General features: G+C 32.3%; 1 protein-coding gene across 1 annotated transcript in view; it reads left to right on the forward strand.

The window, feature by feature from the left end:
• Nucleotides 1–9,779: 9,779 nt before the first annotated feature.
• LOC143252379 (hypoxia-inducible factor 1-alpha-like) overlaps nucleotides 9,780–22,509 on the forward strand; it is a 68,855-nt gene continuing 56,125 nt past the window's right edge. The window contains 1 exon segment of the mRNA XM_076504387.1: nucleotides 9,780–10,103. Coding sequence (XP_076360502.1) covers nucleotides 10,060–10,103 — 44 coding nt within the window. The 5' untranslated portion in view covers nucleotides 9,780–10,059.

Genomic DNA, 22,509 nt, shown 5'->3' on the forward strand with positions numbered 1-22,509 from the left:
ATTCCCGTCGGTGGGCTTAACAGATAGTCCAATGTGGCTTTGCTATAAGAAAACACAAACACCATCTATACTTCATACTGATGGAATTTTGGGAAGCTCCTCCACAGTTTACCTCAGCCCCCCTCCAACGAAAATATCCTGGCGCCGCCACTGTTCCACTATCGTCAGATTGTTATTTATAAAGACTGGACTTTGTGCAGAAGAAAACCTGCAAATTTCTTTTTGTCAAAAAAACTCGTTTCACTGTGTGGTAGTAGCTACACACCTGTCACGTTATCAACAAGGTAACATGCATAATAACAAGAATTAATTGTTTTTTTAATGTGTAGACATTTAGATACACTCTAACATATACTTTATAAGTTTTAGTAGATGATGAAATACCTTCTTCACAGTTTTCATAACAAATAAAATGTGACCTTTTAGAATGAAGGAAATTTCTGTTTTCGGGATTTATCATTTAAAATTAAATAGATGGTGTCTTTTGAATACCGTTATATAAATATCAGTGATCCAGATTAATTTGTGAAAAACACTTTGATTAATTTCACCTTTTATTCCGATTTATGAAGAAAAATCCACATTTATGCTTATGAAGCAAGATTGTAGGTATGGGCATATATTTTTTTTAAATGTTCTTCGGTGATGCATAAATAAAAAAATGGCTATTTAGTTTCAGTGTCGTTATGGTGGGAACACGTGCTTCAGAAAATTCTTAAAATTATCTTGTTGTAGTTACTTCCTTTTTGGTTCTCTATAATAGGTGACATCTCTTCTGTTTGCAGGGACATTGCAATAATACATACAGCATCCGGGTTAAAAAGACTGAAATTGAAATTCCCTTTATTAGCCATTCATGACTGTTATTGACTGAATATAGCAGCTGAGCAATGTTATGTGTGAGAAAACGTTATAAAGTAATGTTATTAACTGGATAACGAAGTTGAGCTCATGTGTTGAATTCGGATGAGATTTAGTAGGATTGATTCTCACATTATAATGTTGCTATGGGTGAAAGGTGATCATTTTTGGTGTGACTGGGATTCGAACCCACGACCTTCAGATTACCAATCAAACGCTCTAACCTCCTGTCATGCTCGGCCACATGTCTTTGGGGTTCCATCAGTAAACGGTACGCCTGATATCGTGAGTGTCTGAGTCGCATGTTGATGAGAAACTGACAGAGGAGTTTTGTTTCCACTGTTGGAAATCGCTGTTTATGAAATTAAACAAAGTACTTTTCTGACATTCAAGGCAATTACTAAAGAGGGCCAAGCTTGCTACATTAACTATTTTAGATAGTTACCTGCCTGAAATAGCTGAGATCAGGTAAAGGTAGTATAAGGCCTGATGCTAAGTAAATTAACCAATTCTTTACTCTGTTAATTTTATTGATAGGGACAGCCCGAAATTGGGGCTCATATCACAGCTAAGATGTGCCAGTATTTCAAACCTGTTGGAAATTGAGCTATATATGAAACAGCTTGAACATTCAAAGCATAAAAGAAACCCACCAAAAAGAGTTTATTTACTTTTGTGGATGATTTGCCTCGCCTATGAAATAAAAGGGCATATAGTACAAAGATTCCAGAGTGTGGAAATATTCTTGTTGATAAATTCACTATAGGTCTCCAAAATTCACAGTGTGACGCCACATGGATTTAAAAATATCTAAGTTCTGACAGAAGGTGCTTGTGTGCAAATAAATTTGAAAAGTAAGCTTTGAGACAGATAGGGGAAAAAAAACTCACAGTGGCAGTTTTAATGGCTCAAACTCGGCAAGAACGAACAATTTTCAAAGGTAGCTATGTCTTAAAGAACTCAGGTTTAGCCCATAGATTCCTTACCAAAAGCAACTGTATACAACCATATTAATTACTAGTGGGTGGTAAGGATTTTTCGTGTTTCCCCTCACAACTGTGCTGCAGCAACAGATACCTTCCTTCAGAGGGCTGTAATGGAAGAGATGCTTAGTTTTATGTATATTGTGTATTGATGTTTGATTGCACTTTTCAGTCTGCTTTTAAAAATCTGGATATGATTCGTCAGTACATAGTAAGATAGGTTTGATAACGAAACCAGGAATGTGTGCACCTATGAGACACATTGTGCAAATAAATGCAATGCTTACTGATCCTGCATAGGTTATGGCAGTCAGAAACTGGACTCTACCAGTGTTACAATAGTTTGCCCTTTGTTAAGCTTTGTGTCATCGTATTGCCATTTTGGTTAATTTCTCCAAAATAGCTGTATCATTGTCTGAATAGACTACTAAACTTGAAACACATACCTTGTTTTAAGCTCTAGTGTTAGCATTTGACTGTCCATTTGTCCTGGATACAGATTCCAGTAATAGCGGAACTGAAAGAGCATTATTATAGAGGGCAAAAATTGCCTCCAATAACCATATAGTAACAACTCATAGTTCGATAACTCTTTGAACGAACTACACCTAAATGTAGCATTGTTTCCTTGTACTGCTATCATTATGTGTATTGCATAAGCTCACTATTTATTTAGATTATATTTCTCTGATATGGCTAGTGAAATCCAAAACCTGGAAAAAATAATTAAATGTTGTATAAAACTTTTTTTATTCGTCTTAGACAAGATCAGTAAGAAATAAACAGACAAACTGCCTTGGCTGATAGAATGAGCTTGTCTTTTAACTGAAGACCCACATTCTGAACACAGTGTAACTGGAAACAGCAACAGCAATGTTTGTTAATCATACATCTGATTTATAGTCGGTGCACAGAGGAAACTTTCACAGGACTTTACGGTGGTTGAGATCTCCTTTATAGTCGGTGCACAGAGGAGACTTCCACAGGACTTTACGGTGGTTGAGATCCGCATTAGCTGACATACATGACCCTCCACACTGTCAGTTGGGTGAGGTCAAGATAAAGCAAAAGAGATCTTACAATATAGAATTAATTAAGAAACAAATGTTCAGGCGTTAAGACTTAGTATGGTGTGACATACTTACATTATCGAAGTAACTCAGCACTGGCTAGACTGTTACAATTTTTATCAAATTGCTAAATTCTTAATACACTTGAACAAAGTCACAAACGAAAGCCATGCCACTGACGAGCCTTCTTTAGCATAAGTAAGTCCGACATAAAGTGTAATAAAAGTTAACGAGTCATAAGACAGTGAGAGTACTTCACTGAAAGACATCTTTTTATCTAAAAAAAAAAAACAGGAGGAGCAACGTGACTACTTTGGTACTTGAACAAAATGTCAGAGTTGGATATTCAAGACTGCTTCACTTAACAGTTATTATTCAGTTTATTTAGTGATTTAATGTTTAATAATTATTTAGTTTTCATAACCAGAGTGTTACAAGTTAATAATTTTAAAAGTAATAATTATGGGAAAATTGTTATGTAATTTAGTACGAGTCATACATTGCCTACGCTGTTTGATTGTTGAGCTAGGCTTTAGTAATACAGAGTGTTCGGAAAGTTACTGTGCACTTAAATATTTATTAACAGACATGTTTCAATATAGAATACAGTAGGTAAATATAAACGACAATTATAAACAATGTTGAAAGTGACTCCCGTTGGCATCAATACAGGTCTGGATCCTTCTTATTTTGTTTCTAAACACCGCTATCAGTTGCTAGCTTGAAATAGACTGAATGAATGCTGTTATCGCTGCTTTCAAGTCATCCAGCGTGCACGGACGATCTCGATACACTGCAGATTTTGCTGCTCCCCAAAGATAAAAGTCTGGTGGATTAAGATCTGGTGAGCGTGGGGGTCACACGTTTTTGGAAATAATGCGGTCTCCAAAACATTCCTTTAATAATCGCATAGATCTGTGAGATGTGTGGGGAATAGCACCATCCTGTTGAAACCACGAGTAATTGATTTCATCACTTGTCATCTGACCGATGAAGGTGTGAAGAATCTCCGAACAATAGCGCTCGCTGTTTATTGTGTTCATAAAGAAAATAGGGCCAATAATTTGACGTCTGGAAATCGCAACCCACACACCAACCTAGACATCATGTAGGAGTGTTTCGTGCAAACTGTGAGGATTATCGAATGACCACAATCTTGAATTTTGTGAATTAACGTAACCCGAGAGATGGAACCATGCTTCGTCGGTGAAAAAAGGTCACATCCAACACGTTAGCTGTATTCTCTTTCATAACTCGGTTAAACCATCTACAACAGCGTAATCATTTTTTCATTATCAGTTGCTTCCAGTTCTTGTACTGCCATTATTTTGTATGGGAAGAGCTTTAATTTCTTTCTGACGGCCTTATGAGCAGTTCCAAGACCAATATCATGCTGCTGAGCTAACTTTCGTAATGATTTTGATGGACTCTGCATCACACTGTCAGAAATATCCAACAATTTCTCCTCCGATAGCTTTGCTAGCCTTCCACAGCGTTTGGCATCATCCACTGATCCTGTTTACCGAAACTTATCAACAAGGTTACGAACTGCATTGCGATGTGGAACACGTGTATCTGAGAATTGTACAGCAAATCGCTGTCGCACCACATCTGTGTATCTACCACCTTCTCGGAATACGTGTTCGACGAGCCATACACGTTCTTCAGTTGTTAAAACCATGTTGGGATCAAAATCTGAAATATAATAAAATATGATTACAAAACTGCACAGTGACTTTCCGAACACCCTGTATTATTCACGTCACCTCACTGCAATCTTCCAAGTGTTTCTATTTATTTGTGATATTGTTGTTGCTAGAGGGTATGCCAGATCTTTCTGTCGATAATTATAAATACGTACAGATACAGCAAATTAAGGAAAGCAAAAACAGTTAGTGAAAGAAAACGTAAAGTTAGCTGGCGCGTGAGTGATTAGCCTTTACGGGTGATATCTATGGTGTTTTTCACAGCTACATTGTAAAACAGAAATAGGAAAAATAATTTACATTATCAATTGGGTTTTAAAGGAACTGAATCATCCTATGTGGACTGTTTATTAAAGGGAGCTGTTGTTTGTTTTTTGCATTTAAGCACAAAGCTACACAGTGGGCTATCTGTGCTCTACCCACCCCGGGTATCGAAATCTCGTTTCTAGCGTTGTAAGTCCATAAATAATAATGATAAACCAGTTGTTTTTAAGAAATATATATATATCCCCTTTTTTTCTTTACATTTTTTATCGCTAATAAATTTAGTTTCTCAAACTGTATTGTATTTTATCGCTAATAAATTTAGTTTCTTGAACTGTATTGTATTTTCTTAAAAGCAAAGAAGAGCACTAATTTATACTTCGCTCAGGACAAGCTAGTTCCTTAAGGTGACACTGATTACACTTGTTATATTACTTTTTATTTTGGCAAGTTTACAAGCAGACAAACGCTTTTTTGACCTATACTAGCACTGCAGTGGTCAGAACTTAATCCCTGTATATTACTTCACACTATTGTGGACAAAATAGAAAAAGAGGAGAGACAAACATTAAATAATCTCACACCTTATACTGTAGAGTAACTTAAAGAAAATCAACTTCTGTTTGAAAAAAATTCTTAATTTTTATATTAAAAATTTAGTTTCGGCTTTGTTGACTAATTAACATGTATTTTCGGTACTGTCAAAGTCGATTTTCTTTCACTGATTTCATTCTCCACAGACAAACAGGTATCAGGGGGCAAAAAATCTCAATTATTTTTTATTATTTCAAACAATTAACTTTAGTTTTTGTATTTTGAATGGTATGCCTTTTTAAATTTTTTATCAATTCTGAGTGTACCACAAACGTTTTTTCTAGTTTTTTTTATTTCGCGCAAAGCTACACGAGGGCTATCTGCGCTAACTGTCCCTAATTTAACAGTGTAAGACTAGAGGGAAGGCAGCTAGTCATCACTACCCACCGTCAACTCTTGGGCTACTCCTTTACCAGCGAATAGTGGGATTGACCGTAACATTATAATGGGTTCGAATTCCCGTCACACCTGCAACACTCATATTACGAGTCGAACGCCTTAACCCACCTGGCAATGCCGGGCTGTACGACAAACATTCATGGTTTTCGGTTAGCAAGATATTTAAGTAGAGTAGAAGTCAATAGTTCGAGAAAGCACAGCTTAATTTTATATATATACAATGGCATGTTTCATGTTTTGGTTCGACCACAGAATTGTCTAATGGTACAATCTAAGACCATGTTCACAAAATACGATGTATAGAACAGATGGAACTATAGCATCGCTACCTATGCATATTATTGATATCAGAAAAGCACGAATGCTCAAAAAATCTTAATACAAAACGACAAAAACATTGTGACTCGAACGCTTTCAAAATGAGGGCCTTACTTCTTCGGGAGCGTTGTCCTTATGTATTATTTGAACACATTTTACCACAGTTGTACTTTATTTTGTGTGTTTACGGATGTTAGTAGATTTCTTCTGTAGATGTCTACATAAAGTGCGAGTTTCTAACTGAGTTCTAGCTGGGTAAACTATTTAATTTTACATTAACAGACGTAACAGTGTTCATAATTTGTCCGCCTGTCTAAGCTTATTGTATAAAATTTAGCCTAGATGATAGGAGCATTAATGTGCAGGCATAAGGACACTCACACTACCAATGAATGAATTATCTATAGACATAGCAAATATTTCTCCATTTTTTATATAAAAGTAAATGTCTTTCCTTCATCACAGTTGGAGGAGAAAATTCAGAATATTCCTACCGCTCATCTAGCAATCACATGCAAGTTTTACAGTGTCACAATACTGTGTATGTGTCGCCATCTGCTGAGGCAGTTTGTAATATGACGCCAAAAGTCTTGGATGCAGTAGAATGTAGTTGGATTTTTCTGTCCTAACAACTTGGCTTGTTGTTACAGGAACGGTTTTGTTAGAGACGTAATCTCTTTTATAACAAATGGGTTCATTAGAAAGTCTCTTCATAAACTTGGCGATGAGAATATATTTTCCTATCAGTTGCCAACATGCTGAAGTACACTTTGCTAAATAAATATTGCAACCACGTTTTCAAGTGCACTACACTTACGAGCCTGGCAAACTGATATATTTTATACTAGATATTATAACTTCTCAGCTAGCTACAGAGTTAACTCAATTCCAAACATTCTATGGACATGGGCGTCGATCTAGCTTGCAGAAAAGGGGGATTATTAAAGGAAAACTTTAGATAACGGCATTAATTATAAAAAGTTAATAACGACCAACAAAGAATAGTGGTTTACATTATTCGGTAATCTTGACAACTATACTTCAGTGTGTGTGTGTGTGTCTGTGTTCTTATGGCAAAGCCACATCGGGCTCTTTGCTGTGTCCGCCGGGAAGGATCGAACGTCCTGATTTTAGCGTTGTAAGCCCGTAAACTTACCGCTGTACCAGCAGGGGACATATTTTATTCCATCTTATTGTTTGCAACACTATAGTAATGTAATTGTTGCAATAATACAACTAATAATAACATTTCAATATATTATTTTTAAAAAATGTCATTTACTTTATTATTTTACAAATAGATGTTGCCAGTACAGCAACATAAAACAATAAAAATTGGACTGCTAATTGGAGAAGTTTGTTTGTTTGAAGTTACGCAAAAATCTACACAATGGGGTAGCTGTGCTCGAGCCACCACGAATGTCGAAACCCAGTTTCTAGTGTTGTAAGTCTGCAGACATGGTGCTGTACCTTTTTTAAATATACTACACATGTCTGTGATGCATTTAATTTATTTTAGCGTGAGTTGGACCAAAATCACAACTTATTTTCTTTTAGCTTTAGGACGTTTTTTTTTTTTTTACACACTTGTATTTAAACAAAAGCATAAAATTATTGTTTTGCACATTTTCAGTCAGTAGCTTTTTAACCATTCGTTTAAAACATATTTTTACGCATCTATTGAAGTTGATTCTATCAAACCAATTAATACTTTTTAATATGCGGCGACTTATGAATTTAAGCACTGAAATCTCTTCTGTAAAGTACATAATGTTTTCTTCACACCTTACTGAAGGAGATACATTTAAGAAGCATCAGGACACCCTAAATTATGGTCGTAAGCAAAAGAAGTAAATTACTTTACATTTCACATCGGGTGTTATTTGGGACACAACTTTGGAAATCACCAGAGGACGAGAGTGAAGTCTAAAGCATCTTCAGACGGGTCACGTTTACAGTTTCTGACTGGTTTCATTTCTGAAAAAGGGCGTCCTTTATGATCCAGTCTGAAAAAAACAACACAAATTATGGAGCATACGTATTTTAAGAAGTCTTTGAAGTAGAAGATAGATACATGTTCCGTCCAACTTTGTCTTCTGAGAGTAAAGAGTACCTGTTTCACTCGTTCTTCCAGGATTAACGTCTAAGCCTAGAGCGTTAAGTACCACATCATATAAGCTATGCTAAAACGATGTTGTGTTGCTTGTATCTGTATCAAAAATTTCAAATGGGATGCTACTGAAAGTACTTCATGAAGTAATCTGAATCTTCCTTTCGTGATCCTTTGAAATGTAAAAGTAAACTCAAGTTTGTTTTGTTAGGTCTAGCAAGATGCAGCAACAGTAACTGTTTATTTCTAGTTTCATCCTTAATAAATGGCAGTAGGACTAGCATCAGTACAAGCATTAGTTCTGATTCTTGATCAGCTGGAATTCTTAACTTCTGCTACTGTGCTACTTTTATACTTGTTTGAGTGACGTTTCGCTATATTAATAGTATAACTGCTTATGGCCGATTGAGCACAAGTTTTATATTTATGTAAGGCATCAATATGGTCTCTCTATTTATAACAAAACTAGTGGTGAGCTCACAAAACATCGAAATGTCGTTTGGGTGTTCACAATGTCTGATGATGGATAGGGTAGTAAAAATCAGTTACACATTGTCATTTTTTCTCTCAGTACTATTAAAGGGTTCACTCAAGGTTAGGTTCCAGAGGTATTAAATGCTAATCTATGAGTTCATTGTTTGTTTGTTTTGAATTTCGCGCAAAGCTACAAGAAGGCTATCTACGCTAGCTCTCCCTAATTTTGCAGTGTAATACTAGAGGTAAGGCAGCTAGTCATCACCACTTATCGCCAACACTTGAGCTACTCTTTTACCAGTGAATAGTGGGATTGACCGTAACGTTATAACTCCTCCACTGGTGAAAGAATGAGCATGTTTGGTGTGACGGGGTGAGTCACTGTAAAGTTTATTTAATTTGGATATTCACAGAAAGCTTCTTAAAGACTACATTTACTAGCTATTCCTTATTTTTAATTGATAAACTAGAAGGAAGTAACAGCACATTCTGCTATTTCTTGACTATAGTAATTGAACAGCTGGATTTGTCCACCACTTTTATAATTTCATCTCAGCCCTAAAATGTGGAATGTAATTTTGTGTATTAACGATATGTTGAAAAACAACTTTGCAGTTACGGTTTGACATGCTAACACAATAAGTCATGTCCAGTCCGTTAAAGATCTTCCCTTGGTCTCCAGTATGCTTGCAATCAGAACTTCTCTGTAATGCTTTCTAATGGTAGTGTTGGATTTTTATGATCTGCATGAAACTTGTGAATTTTTTGCCACATAATAAAGCTTCGACAACACGATATTTCCTCCCATTCTTTTTATTAAATATTACTAAAAACAATATTTGTGAATAGGTTTTAAAGTGGTTCAATCTGTTTGGCTTAGTAAAGTTTCTGAGTTTTCTATTTATTAATTTTTTGTGTCACTGTCAGCTTTGCCTCCAGTTTGAGCCAATGACAGACAGGGGCATATTGACGTCAGAGTACTTGAGACATTCCAGTCAGTAGGTTAAGCCTAGCTACGAATCGAGAAAGTAGACGTAATTTGTTATGCAAATTATTAAACTCGTGGAGTACTAACGTTACAGGTGGTGAATATTTAACAAAGTGCAGGAAAATACTCATTAATTAGCATATTGTTACGTATAGCAGATTTTTAAAACTGCGTTAGCGTTGTTTTTCTAGTAATTTATTTTGGAGTTTATTGTGTTTGTTTTTTTCATCACTGATCTGCCACCGTCAACTTATCCACTATTTAGTGTACGAGTACGAGTTGAACTTGAAGAATGGCATTAATGCCTGGACATGAAGCGAATAAAGAGAAACGCAAGTAGGAAAACAGTCAGCCTGTGTCATCATTATAAATTTAATGTTAGGCTTTACCTAAGCTAACTTATAGTAAAATACTCTTCGTATTGGACTCTGGAATAATAGATATAAATTTAGTCAAGGTGTTTTAAGAGTCAGAGTCAAGGAAATTATTTGGAGGTTAATAACATAATACTTGGTAAAGGTCTAAGGGTGAAATTGAGTGTAAGTTATGTGGTGTAAACTATAATCACAAAAATATAGTTTATGAAATTCCTTGTTTTCATTCTTATGATCTTTCACAAAAACTTGGAACTTGATATCAATTTTAATAAAAAAAAAAGTCTATAGATTGAGATCTTGGGATAATTTTTATTATTATTATTTTAAGTATAATTTTTATAAAATTTAAAAAATATTGTTCTGTTGTAAATATAAATATTGTGGTATTTAATTTAACAATGGGACTATTTTAACTAAATAATAAGTAAGTGTATGATTGGTTTTGTTGTAAAAATGCTTTTAAACTAGTTCAAGTAACAATTATAAATAGTTTGTTTTTTATCAGGGAAGTTAATGTCATTCTTTGAGAGTTGTGAGAAGGTGATAAAACTTGTGTACAGAAAACTTATTTAGCCAAGTTTTTACTTTAACACACTGTCTTTCTAAATTGCCTGATAGTAGAAAAAAATTGTGGAAGGTTATTCAAACCATTTAAAAACTCTCACCTACATTTTTGTTACTTTTATAAAATCAAACCTTATTTATAAACATAAGTTTTTCATATTCATGTACCTATTCAACAACATATTAGGTGCATATATTGCATTATCATTTCAAACAGCATTTGACAAAGAATAAGTCTGCATCAAAGTTTTCAGAGCTTAAGCCTGTTTTATTTCCAAAAGACAACTTGAGTCAGTTTGGCTAAATTAGGTTTTCCCATTTTCTGTTTATCTTAATTGTTATTCCATGCCTTTTCAGGCTTCCATTCAAAAACAAGCTTGCAAGTGGTTTTGATTACTTAAGTTATTGTTAATTCTGTGCTCCAAAGAAAATAAGTTCTAAGTTTGTAGCACAGACTAACTAGATACAAGTTTTTGTCAGGGGCTTGGAGTTACCTCTGACAAAATATTTATTAGTGGTTAAAGGATAAGATTGGGAGTGAAATATTAAGTATTATAGAGAGGGAGTATAAGCTCTAAAACCTGAAGTCCAGGTTTTGTTAAGCAAAATTATTTCCTCACTACTGTCTTTAATTTGAGGAAAATCTAGCCATATGATGTGTTTGTGTGTGTGCTGGGAGTTTGAACTTCTTTTAAGTTCATGTTGAATAATTTTATGAATGTGAAAAATTAAATATAAGTTGGATATGATGTTTTTTGCTGGTAAGTACAATGTTCCAGAGTATCTTTTGTCACCTAATCATATGATCTTGTAGCTTTAAATGACTCATTGTTTTATCTACTATGTTGATGCTCTTCCTTAACAGGGAAACCAAAACTGCATGCAACATTTCAAATCAGGCCAAAGAGTGTATCATCTCATTCAAGGCTATAATAATCTTCTCCTTTAATTTAATAATCTAATAAATACACAAGAGAACTCTCCATTCTTTTTATCAACAGTACTAATACTGCTGTTAGGCAAGAAGCAAGTCATTTTCAGATGTTCCCAGTCCATTCTGATCCATTTACTGAAATTCTGGTTAGTTTGCCAACAGGTATAGAAAACAATTAAAATTACACTTGCTCGAAGGAATACTTGCTCAGGAAGATTACATTTCCTTGTGTAAAGTTGCATCTACTTATGAATTTATTTAATCCATGCAATGTGTTTCCTTTCATTGGTCATAGATTAAGGAATACAGATGGGGCCATACATTTCCAATTGGGAAAGAAACTAAAGAGTTGAAGTTGTTCAAGCAGAGTTCAGTACCTTGAAAGTGTGGGAATGTAATATTTTGACTTTGGCTAAGTGAATTGGTCAGAATAAACACCTCCTAGTTTTATTAATATGATCACTGAATCTAGAGATATTACCACTCAAGAAACTATGCATATAATGGATGTAAATAATGAATGACAGAATTTGAGAAAATGCTTGAAGGACACCAAAAGTCAAATTTTCCTGATCAGAAAATGTCTTTTTGTATGGCATTTTGTATTATATCTTACAACCACATGTTGTAAATTTTTGGAAGTGCATTGTAAGTTCTAGGAATTTGGTATACCCTATTCCTGACTTTGTGTTTGTATGTATACCTATGTCTCATGCATGTTAGGTTATGATTTTTTGGTTAGTTACTGTTAGAACTTGTCGAATAGTTTGGCTCATGAGGTACAATGGTGTGTACTGTTTGATTTGCTTTAAATTTAACTATTAGAATAGTTGCAATTAATTTTATTTTTATAGTTTATGAGTGAGTGATCTTGAGTGTGTTGTATCCTTAAGCAGTTTTTTTTAGTTTTCTTTTGTCACTGTCACTTTTTATCACAATGCTGTTTATTAATATTATTATAAATTAAACTTCATGATGAAAGAGTTTTGGCATTTTGCCAAAAGAAGCATTTAGGTTCAGCATGGGTTTTAATTCAGCTGTTACATTAGCTAATGGATAAGGTGACATTGTAATATTGTACTGTAAAACAGGAAGCACAAAGGTATGCACTCAGAAACTTTCCCATTGATGTTGAAATTTTATGTAAGAGGAAAGATTTCAAGTGTTGTAACTAATAAGTTAAATGCTTTCATTCCCCCCCCCTCCCCAGGTGGCTCAGCTGGAAGTCTGAGGCTTATAATGCTATGAATGGGGTTTTGATACCCGGGGTGGGCACAGCACAAATAGCTTATTGTGTTGGTTTGTGTTTAGTAACAAATGCTTTATTTACTTGTAAATTTCAAATTGTGTATTTTGTGACTGTGTTAACTAAAAATTGTGTGTTCAAGAAGTGACTGGTAAAGGTAGTATGCTTTGTGGGTTAATTGTTTAGTATTAATCTTTTCACTGCAGCTGGCATGTATGTTTCCCAGTGCTCTCACTGTGACCAAAATCAAGTCAAAGTTAACCATTAGTTTTAGGTCCAGGTTTAAATTGAAAATATTGAGTATTTGAATTTGGAGATATTGTGGGCTCAAAAGTTAAATTTGCATTACAATATGTTTAAATAGATTTTTAATATATTTATATGGTATGAAAAAAAAGGGGGGTCATTAATAAATTGGTGTATTAACATTTCCTTTCAAACTATGTTAATAACCTTATTAACATTTATTTCTACATGTGCTAAAGCTTGGATGTCTGTTGGGCTATTATGATGTTTCACACATGTTACAAAGTGCAGAATGGAATTCTAGTAACAATTTTAGGAGAGGTTCATAGGTCCCTGTCTCTGAAACTTGAGTAAACAGCTTTATTAGCATAACTTTGGAACACTATTGATGATGCATGTTAAGATGACTAAAGCTGTGAAAAGCTGTTATCATGTTATACAAGTCATTTTTATCAAACTATTTTATTTGAAATGTAGAATAACTGTTTTGTTACGAGTGTGTGTGTGTGTGTGTAACATCAATAAGCTGATTAATCTGGATCAATCTCACTTTAAACATTAATGGAAGTTCATATCTTACTACCTCATAAGCATAGGTATATTAAACTCATCATACTGTGAAAAGGATAGTTGAGATGCTGTGTATATAAGTTTTAGTTTTTACAAAGTTTTAACAATTTGAATATTGTTATAAAATAACCAGTAGTTTAAAAATTATAATTTTAATAATTCCTGATCAAAAAGAAGTTAAATGTATTGATAAGAACTGTCAAGAAACTAAAAAGTAATTAGTTATGTAACAAATTGACTAGAATTAAACTATTATAAATCTATATTCCTAAAACTGAACACAGAAGCCACAACTCTCCCTGACAATGTTAAAATGTATAATAAATAGGCAAACTGTGAGAACTAGTTGAAAGGATTTCGTAACAAAGACTCACAATTTAATAGCCACATAAAGTAGTTTTTCTAAACAAAATGTGACTGAACTTCTTAATTAAACAAGCATGTGTGTTGTATGTTTTATCCTCTCTCCCCACAAACACATGTACAGAATGTTCAATTTAATCCTGTGTCATTTTGCATGTCTGCCTATTTGTTAAAATTTTTTAGGTATATTTTGACACTTGTTTGTACAGTGATTGTGTGTATGTGTAACATTAGTTATTAAGGTAATTTATAATCCAAACATTTCTCTGGCTGCAGAAAGACTGTTTTGTTTAAATATTTTAAAGAAGTCAGTACAACCAAGCAAGTATTCACTCAAAATCTTTACTGTTTTGGTGCTTAAATGTTCAGTTATATAGTTGTTACCAATTTGAATATTGACAGAATACTTATCACTTTGTGAAAGTATCAAAATATTTTGTTTGTTTTCCAGTAGATATACTAAATACACTAGTAATTGAATTATCTCTTTTTTACTTTTTTAGTTCATTTTTTAAATATTTTCTTTCAGAGTACTAACTTGTAATATGCTATTTGTACTAAGCAGAAACACATTAAAAATGTGTAAAATATCATTCTGGATCTTAAATGATGGTAATTATAGTTGCATTAAGTTTTTGTAAAAGTCATACAGTGGACTAGCTGTAAGTTTATGGACTTGCAATGCTAAAATCTAGGGTATGATTCTCTGTGGCGAGTAGAACATACATACCCCCATTGTGTAGCTTTATGCTAAAACAGCAACAACTTTTGACAGTAACCAAATCCTTTTTTTGACATGACTGAACACAGTTTTGAATTTTCTTGGTTCTTGAGATAGTTTTCAGTGGTTTGTAATGGGTAGTTATAATATTGACTTTTTTTAGTAGTGACTGTGCAGGAATAATTTTTGAAGGTCAAATGGATTCTTCTTGTCATGAAAACAAAGAACCAGAATGTATTTATGTATGTAATCTGAGTACCCATTTGTGATACTTTTAATTTTGAATCTTCTTTTCAGTTGCAAGCACACATAACAAAAAATAGTTGAATTTATAACTGGTATCAGTATTATATACAAGGCTATGCCTTTCACTAAAGTTTCCAACCTGAAATGTTTTAGGCTTATATGAAATAGTTTGGTTACTTATTGTAGAAATTAGAATAACTAAGATATATATTGTGTATATGTGTATTAATTTTTTTTTATAATATTGTTAACATTCTTCTGTGGACAGTGCTGAGGTTACATATTTGTAAAATGCATTTTGTTTATGAAAGTGAGTTGTATCTCTGTAATAACAATAATACACTTTTAACATGAGCCACAAAATTACTGAACTTACAGTAATAAATATGATTGTGTGAATTCTAAAATGTACAAAATTTTCCTTTTATCCCAAACATTAATAAGTGTTTGATAATCTCTGAAGAAATAATTTTTAATATTTAATGCATGTAGCAGTTTTCTTATGTGTATATTCTTCAACTGAACTGTGTTGAAAAAAATTTTTTTTTCCTATAAGTACAATTTATATAGTTCTCAAAATATAACTACTGAAAAACATTGTGCCAACAGCTTTGCACTTGAGCTACATTCTATCATATTTTTTTCCAGATTATATTGTACCTAGAATTAAACTGTAAAAAGCAAACAAACTGTAAGGTTTTATTTCCCTTCTGCTGTCATTTTTCTGTGATTTAATGTTTCAATTGTTAACTTTGTTTGCTGTCCATTCTAAAAGTACAAATATGAAACCCATCACCAAAATGGATACCACCTCCATATGGTAACAAAGACAGGTGTAGAAGTTGATATGATCTCCTTCACACTTCTACAGTAAATCCAGCTATAGCAGTCTAATAAGAATAATTTTGTATCAGACTACTTCCAAAAATCATAAGTGTAAGCTTTTATTATGAGGTGGCATTATACTACAAAATGTAAAACCTATATAAGGAGTTGAATTAAAATGATCTACTTTACCCGTTCTTTCAACTTCTTCGTGTATCTTATTTTCCCAATTATCTATTTTCATAAATAGACCCATAATTATTATTCGTATACTTATCTTTATAATTCATTAGTCTTAAAACTAAGACCACCACCCCTCACACCATTTAAATGTTATAGATTTAAAAATAAACACCTGTAATGTAATTGCACTTTCAAGGACTTGCAGGAAAATAGATTTTTAGATTTATTTGTTTGATTGTTCTAATGGGTGAAAGGAGGGACCTTGATTGGCTAAATTGTCTTTAGTCACTTATATTTGACTGATTACAATATTAAAACAAAATTAATAAATACATGTAAATTTCTATGTCAAATTTTCAAAATAGAAATCTATTTCTATTGCTTTTAAAGTTTTCAAAATGCAATACTATTTTAAAAAGTATAAACACTATTAAAAATTTCTACCATATTTAAAACTAAAGAAAGAAAGAAAAAAGTTGGATTAAAAAGAGAGATTTGTAACGAGACAGCACTAATCAAGTATGTGTATATTTACCCATAATGATACTCCTTGTCAGGAAACAAAATGAAAATGTTTAAGTGTTGTGTTAGCTGTGTACAGACTTAGCTTCATGTGTAACTAACAGACTATTAATGTTTTATAGCATGGTGTCTGTACCATTATTTTTGTGAATGTTTAGAAAGAAATTTGTCTCAAAAGTCAACTGTATCTTGTCTGTTGAAGGTCATTGTTAACAAGGTTGTCTAGACTGTGATAAGTACAAGTATACTGTAAATCACTTGAAACTCAAAGTGCATTGAACATCATATAGTTTTTAGCTATCTTATCACTGTTACAAAAATTGAACTGTTATTTTTTATTTAATAATAAGAAAAGCATTTTTTAAGAAAGCTTGTATTGTACATTTACTCTAGTTTAAATATAATTTGTTGTATTTATTTGTCAGGTATTTTTCACTCAAATCTTAACCTGTACATTGTCAGTAGTCTAATTATTCATCACCAATTCCAAGTAGTCCATTATATTACTGACACTTGTATATGACAGGTTCTGGAAAATTGCACACTTGTAATGGTGCTTGTATCAGACTGGTAATCTCTCCAAGCAATTCAACATGTATATGCATGTTGTACAGATACAAGGATTTATTGAATCAAAGGAAGAGTTCTAGTTTACAATATTTACATCCTGTTTAGTTGTAATATACACCAGTTTAGTACTTTGTATTTGAACAGCAGTGGAGGTCATTGACCCCCCCCCAGCATTTTAAACAACATCAATTCAAGTACCCAAGTATAATTTGCCTTTGAGATTCAAATAATTTATTTCCTAAAATTGGCATTACTATTCATTTGTTATTAAGAATTATTTTCATTTCATATATATATAGCTTGTGGTAGAAAATATTTTCTTTGGAACATTTTATCAAATTGTTAGGTTAAGATTTACAGGCAGTAGCTATTTTGATGTAAACTTTCCATGTTTTCAGAAATGACTGCTGCTTGTATGTGTGCACATATATATATATATATATATATCCAATTAATACAAGTTTTATATTACTTAAAAATTTAGCAAAATTTACATTTTTATTTGTATAACAGAATTTTTATGCTAAAACTGGGAATATATACATATGCTGTTATAAGCATTTTTTTGTATTTTATTAATGATATGTAATCATCTAACACCAAGCAATTTAACCCTCTAAATGAAGATGATGAGTTACCAAGTTCACATACCACAACCTATTAAAATGTCAGTGTCTCCATCAAACATATTTTAGATGAGAGACATTAAGATGTTTCATAGGTGATTTGTACAGATATGTCATAATGGTGTTTGCCAATCAAGACAAAATGTGTTGGATGTTACTATTTTAAGGAGCATTTTACATTATGTGCAAAAAAAGTAGTGTTTTGAAAGCTTGGAATTTGAACATGTTTTACAAATGTTAATTTACTTTGAATCCTTTTGGCATGCACTATTAGGTTCATATGATTATTTTTATAGTATATTTTCGTTTATGGAGTTGATTATTTTTAGATCTAGAGAAATATGTTGTTTTCCAATCAAAATAAACAATTAACCAGAATACTGAATTTCAAATTCTCATTTGTATTTATTTAATTGTATTTTATAAAGAAATGGAATTTCTGCTTATGGTTTGATATGTAACATGCAAGTTAAATCTACAAATATCTTTTATCTGTTCATTAATTTTTGTGCTCATGCTTATGATTGGATACTGGCAAAGTACATCCAGTTCAGCATTACTAAACATTATTTATTGGTTATCTTGTTTCTAAAGTATAAAGTTCACAAATAAGTTACTTGTATAACTAGACAAATACAAGTATACAATGTGTGTAAGAATTAAGCAGGTGGAAAATAATGTACATGCAACTAAGTTTTGTTTTTCACATTTGCTCCATTAAAACACTTGAACATCTGGAAAAATGCAGCCTTTGATATTTTAGTCACTTCACATGGCTAATCTGTTTAGTTCAAGTTAAATTTCAATTCATTTATTGTTTGTTAAATCTTAGCAGCTGCTAGTGTGTTGGATAAATGTTTCCAGTCAGAATTTGGAAATATGGTATTATCCTAAATTTTAAATTATAAGATTTATCCTAAATTTAATGTGTTGTATCACAGCTCAAAATTAATGTTAGCTGACTGATAAATTGTTGTTAACTGTTGCAATTTTGCCAGTAAAACTTAAGTAATAGAAAACATTTACTGGTACAGAATGTTTTCAGATTCTTACTGCCAGCTATTAATATTCTCATAATGTGCATTTTGGTTACTGGTACTACAAGTTTCTAAGTATAGGAGGATAGTATAATTGTAAGTAACAAGAATATTTGTTTCTCTGCCAGTTTTGTGATGCCCATTTGAGTGTATAGCATATCCAGGTTAAGTATCAATAAAAGAGGGAAGTGAGGCTGCAGCTTCAACTTGTTTCATTGGTTGCCAAAGCAATTAGCACATGGGACAACCAACTAGACCCTCACTCTTTGGCCTCTGAACTGTAGTTTTGCCAGCATTATGGTTAGAAATTATTGTGCTGAAGTGGTTGCTAATTGAAGATATTAAAATAGGAATTACAAACTGCTTTTTTTTGTATATTCCTTTTAATTTGCCCCAGATAAACAGAAATGTTAATTAGGCCTATTGGAATTAAATGCTTTATCAACTTTTGCCATTCAGATCATAACTTTTAAAATACTTTTGTTTTTAATACAGGTGCTGCAAAGGTTGTCTTGTGGCCTAGATTCACCAATTTGTCTAAATTATGCAAATTTAACTTTTGTGAAAAGCAATTGCATGTAGTTAAGATTTTTGATTGTTAAAAGAATGTTTGAAAAGAAAACAATGACACAAGATTTATGCATGCAACTCGGACACATACAAATTTATTTACATTTCATACAAGATATAATTAATTATGAAACGGTTTCAGAGAAGAAGAATACTGTTGCTAGGAGCTGTCTAAAATTGCTTTTTCAAAAACAAACAAACACTTGCAATCACTTATTAATGCTAAAGGTGAGGGTTTTAGGCATGTATAATATTATTTTATATTGCTTTAATGATGCATGTGTATAAAGTTCTATTAATTCCAGCATCACATCATAAATTAATTTGCTCTGATTTCACGTAACATTCTGCCAGCTTAGTTGCAGTGTAACCATTCTTGAGCACTGACTCATTTCTAGCAATGTCATCACATATAATAAACACACATTGAAGATCTTGCAAGTTTTATTTTCCTTCCTTCCCAATCAACCTACCATACTCTTAGTACTAATTTTGGCTTGTATGTTCATTATATTGAGATAGATAATTCAACTTTTGTTTTTTTATGGTTTTCTTTAGAAGAAATAATGAACTAATGATATTGTTTAGCTTAGTTATCAGTTTTTAGTTATGTTAAAGTACCAACTCTCTTTCTGTTTAGAGAACATTGATTTTGAGTATGTTGGTTTGTATAATAAAACTTACAAACCATCACCAGGGGTGACTTGCAGATATTAATGTTGTAAAAGATTATGTAGATTTATAGTAATCACCAGTCACATGATATATAACTTTGTGGTGTAACACTGAATAAAAATCCATCCTTGAACCTGAAAACAAGTTAGTTTATGAAATGTGGTTAGAATTATTGCTCAGTGTTCTTGATATTGAAAAATGTAGTTTTGGAACATTGTGTTCTTCTGTGGTGAATTAGGTATTTCTTCTTCTAGTTCTCTTTCCTAATTACTTTGATATTTATTGAAATTAATATTGTTTTTTAATATTCATACCTAGTTCTGGCAGGGTGCAGGTTCACTAATTGGTTTTTGGAAGTGATGAAATATCTATTTCAGTTGTTGGAAAGTTTTATTTTAGATTTCCGTTGTTTTTTTTCAATAAATTGTTGTTTTTTATCTTTGTGCTACTATTTTGTTTAGTCAGCAGTTACAATTACACTAAGGGTCCATAGATTAAATTGGGTATAATCAGTACATTAATAGGTGCTAATATATGATAATTTTACTTTGTTTCTTGAGGAAACATCTTATTCATGTAAAGACAATTGTCTGAAATATGATTAACTGTATCTGAACCCAGCAGTTTTAGAATGCAATTTGACAGCATATTTTACTGTAAAACTAATTTTTTAAAGATGTATAACATTTAAAGGAACAAATAAAACTGAGTAAGAAAGATGTTTTTACAAAAGTGTTATTCCATACCTTTTAAGATTTAGGTATGTTCAGGTCAGATTAAAAAGTATAAGTGAGAATTGGTATAAAATGTTTAGATTCTTAAGATTAACACATCTTTCAGCTAAAGCAACTACATTTATGTACATATATACAGTGAAAGTGTATCATATGTGACCAATGTCAACAGCCTTCTCTGTACTTGTGTAATTAAGTTTTGTGAAGAGGTAAAAGCAAGAAGTGGGATTTATTATGGTTGTGTTCTTTGCCAAAAGTTGCTATTTATGAATTCTGAGTTTTATATCAATATCTTCTGATCAGGGTTAGCTATATGTTTAATACTGAAACTAGAAATCAACCTAGTTAATTAAATACAATTTTCTGTGCTCTTGATTGTAAATATTAGAATGCATTATTTCATCAGATTCCCATACCCTTGCTGCTAACATTATTTTTGGACATAAACCCACTAATATCTTTACAAGTTTTGGCCAGCTTGGGAAATTCAGGTTGGTCCTAAATACAAATCCTAAACCAACAGTGCAAAGCAGATTTAACACAAGTGTAACAATGAATGATACGTGAAATCAAAAAGTAAGGACATTTGAAATAGTAACTAAATTAATGTTATTAATAAAAGCAACAATAAGCAAGCAGTATAGCCCATATTACGTAGGGAACATAAACATTATTTCTTTATAAACTGGAATCATGCTATCTCTAGTATGCCAGTATACTGAAGAAAAGTCAGTATACCACTTCTACTACATGATGTCAGAGGTTACGCCCATATGTGACAATTCAAGACATACGTTTCAGTTTAAACTGTGTTGAGTCAGTGGCATCAACTTTCTTGTAGCACAACTAAAAACCAATGTTTATGAAGTGTAGAAAATTGCATATAAAACTTAAAAACCAAAATAATAATTGACATAACCCTTCCACAAGGTTCCATCCATAGAAGCTTTTTATTTAGGTAAAATCTAAGGCCTGAGTTTATCCAAGTAAGATTGCTTAGTTGGTAAATGCACCTACATTTACTTGTTAGTCAATGATGTAACTTTGAATCTCACTCGTGTGGTTTCAAGTTCCTTACAAAAGGTACAGTGATGTATATTTTTATCAACTTGTGGAATAAAGCATTTGATTATATCTCAGGTGGGTAGTTCAAGTTACTTACTTTCAATCTAATCAGAAGAAAATGTGTGTTATCTTTCCTGCTATAAGATTTGTAACAAAAAAGTATAGAATTATATTATACAAGATGTTTTGTGTTTTAACCCCTTCATAATAAACTTCTTCTGCACTTTGAAATAATGGAGTTTCCTACCTCCAATGTACAAGTGACATACATGTATGTAAAGGCATTTGTTATAGTCAAGGAAAATGGGTATGGTAATCTATTGTGTATTGTATATGTGCAGTCCAGAAAGTTAGGTATTGAGAACCAGCAATGTACAGTAAGCTCATATTTCTTTGTTGCTCCTGAATGGAAGTGGTTCATGTATAATATTTAAAATGTGTAATGTTAGAAACTTCTGATGAAAGTAAAATCTTACAAGTACTCAAATATTTTTTTATAGTACAGTTTACTTGTATAGTAGTTCTTTAACCTCTTTAATTAAATTAAAAGTTAAATGCTGTTAGTTTTTGTAATGTTTTTACAAACGCATGACAGTACTGTACAGTATGTTTATATTATTATAAATACATACTATACCTAGCTGTGTATTTAACAAGATTTTATCAGA

This window comes from Tachypleus tridentatus, chromosome 6 (genome assembly GCF_004210375.1).
Source record: "Tachypleus tridentatus isolate NWPU-2018 chromosome 6, ASM421037v1, whole genome shotgun sequence".
Classification (NCBI taxonomy): domain Eukaryota; kingdom Metazoa; phylum Arthropoda; class Merostomata; order Xiphosura; family Limulidae; genus Tachypleus; species Tachypleus tridentatus.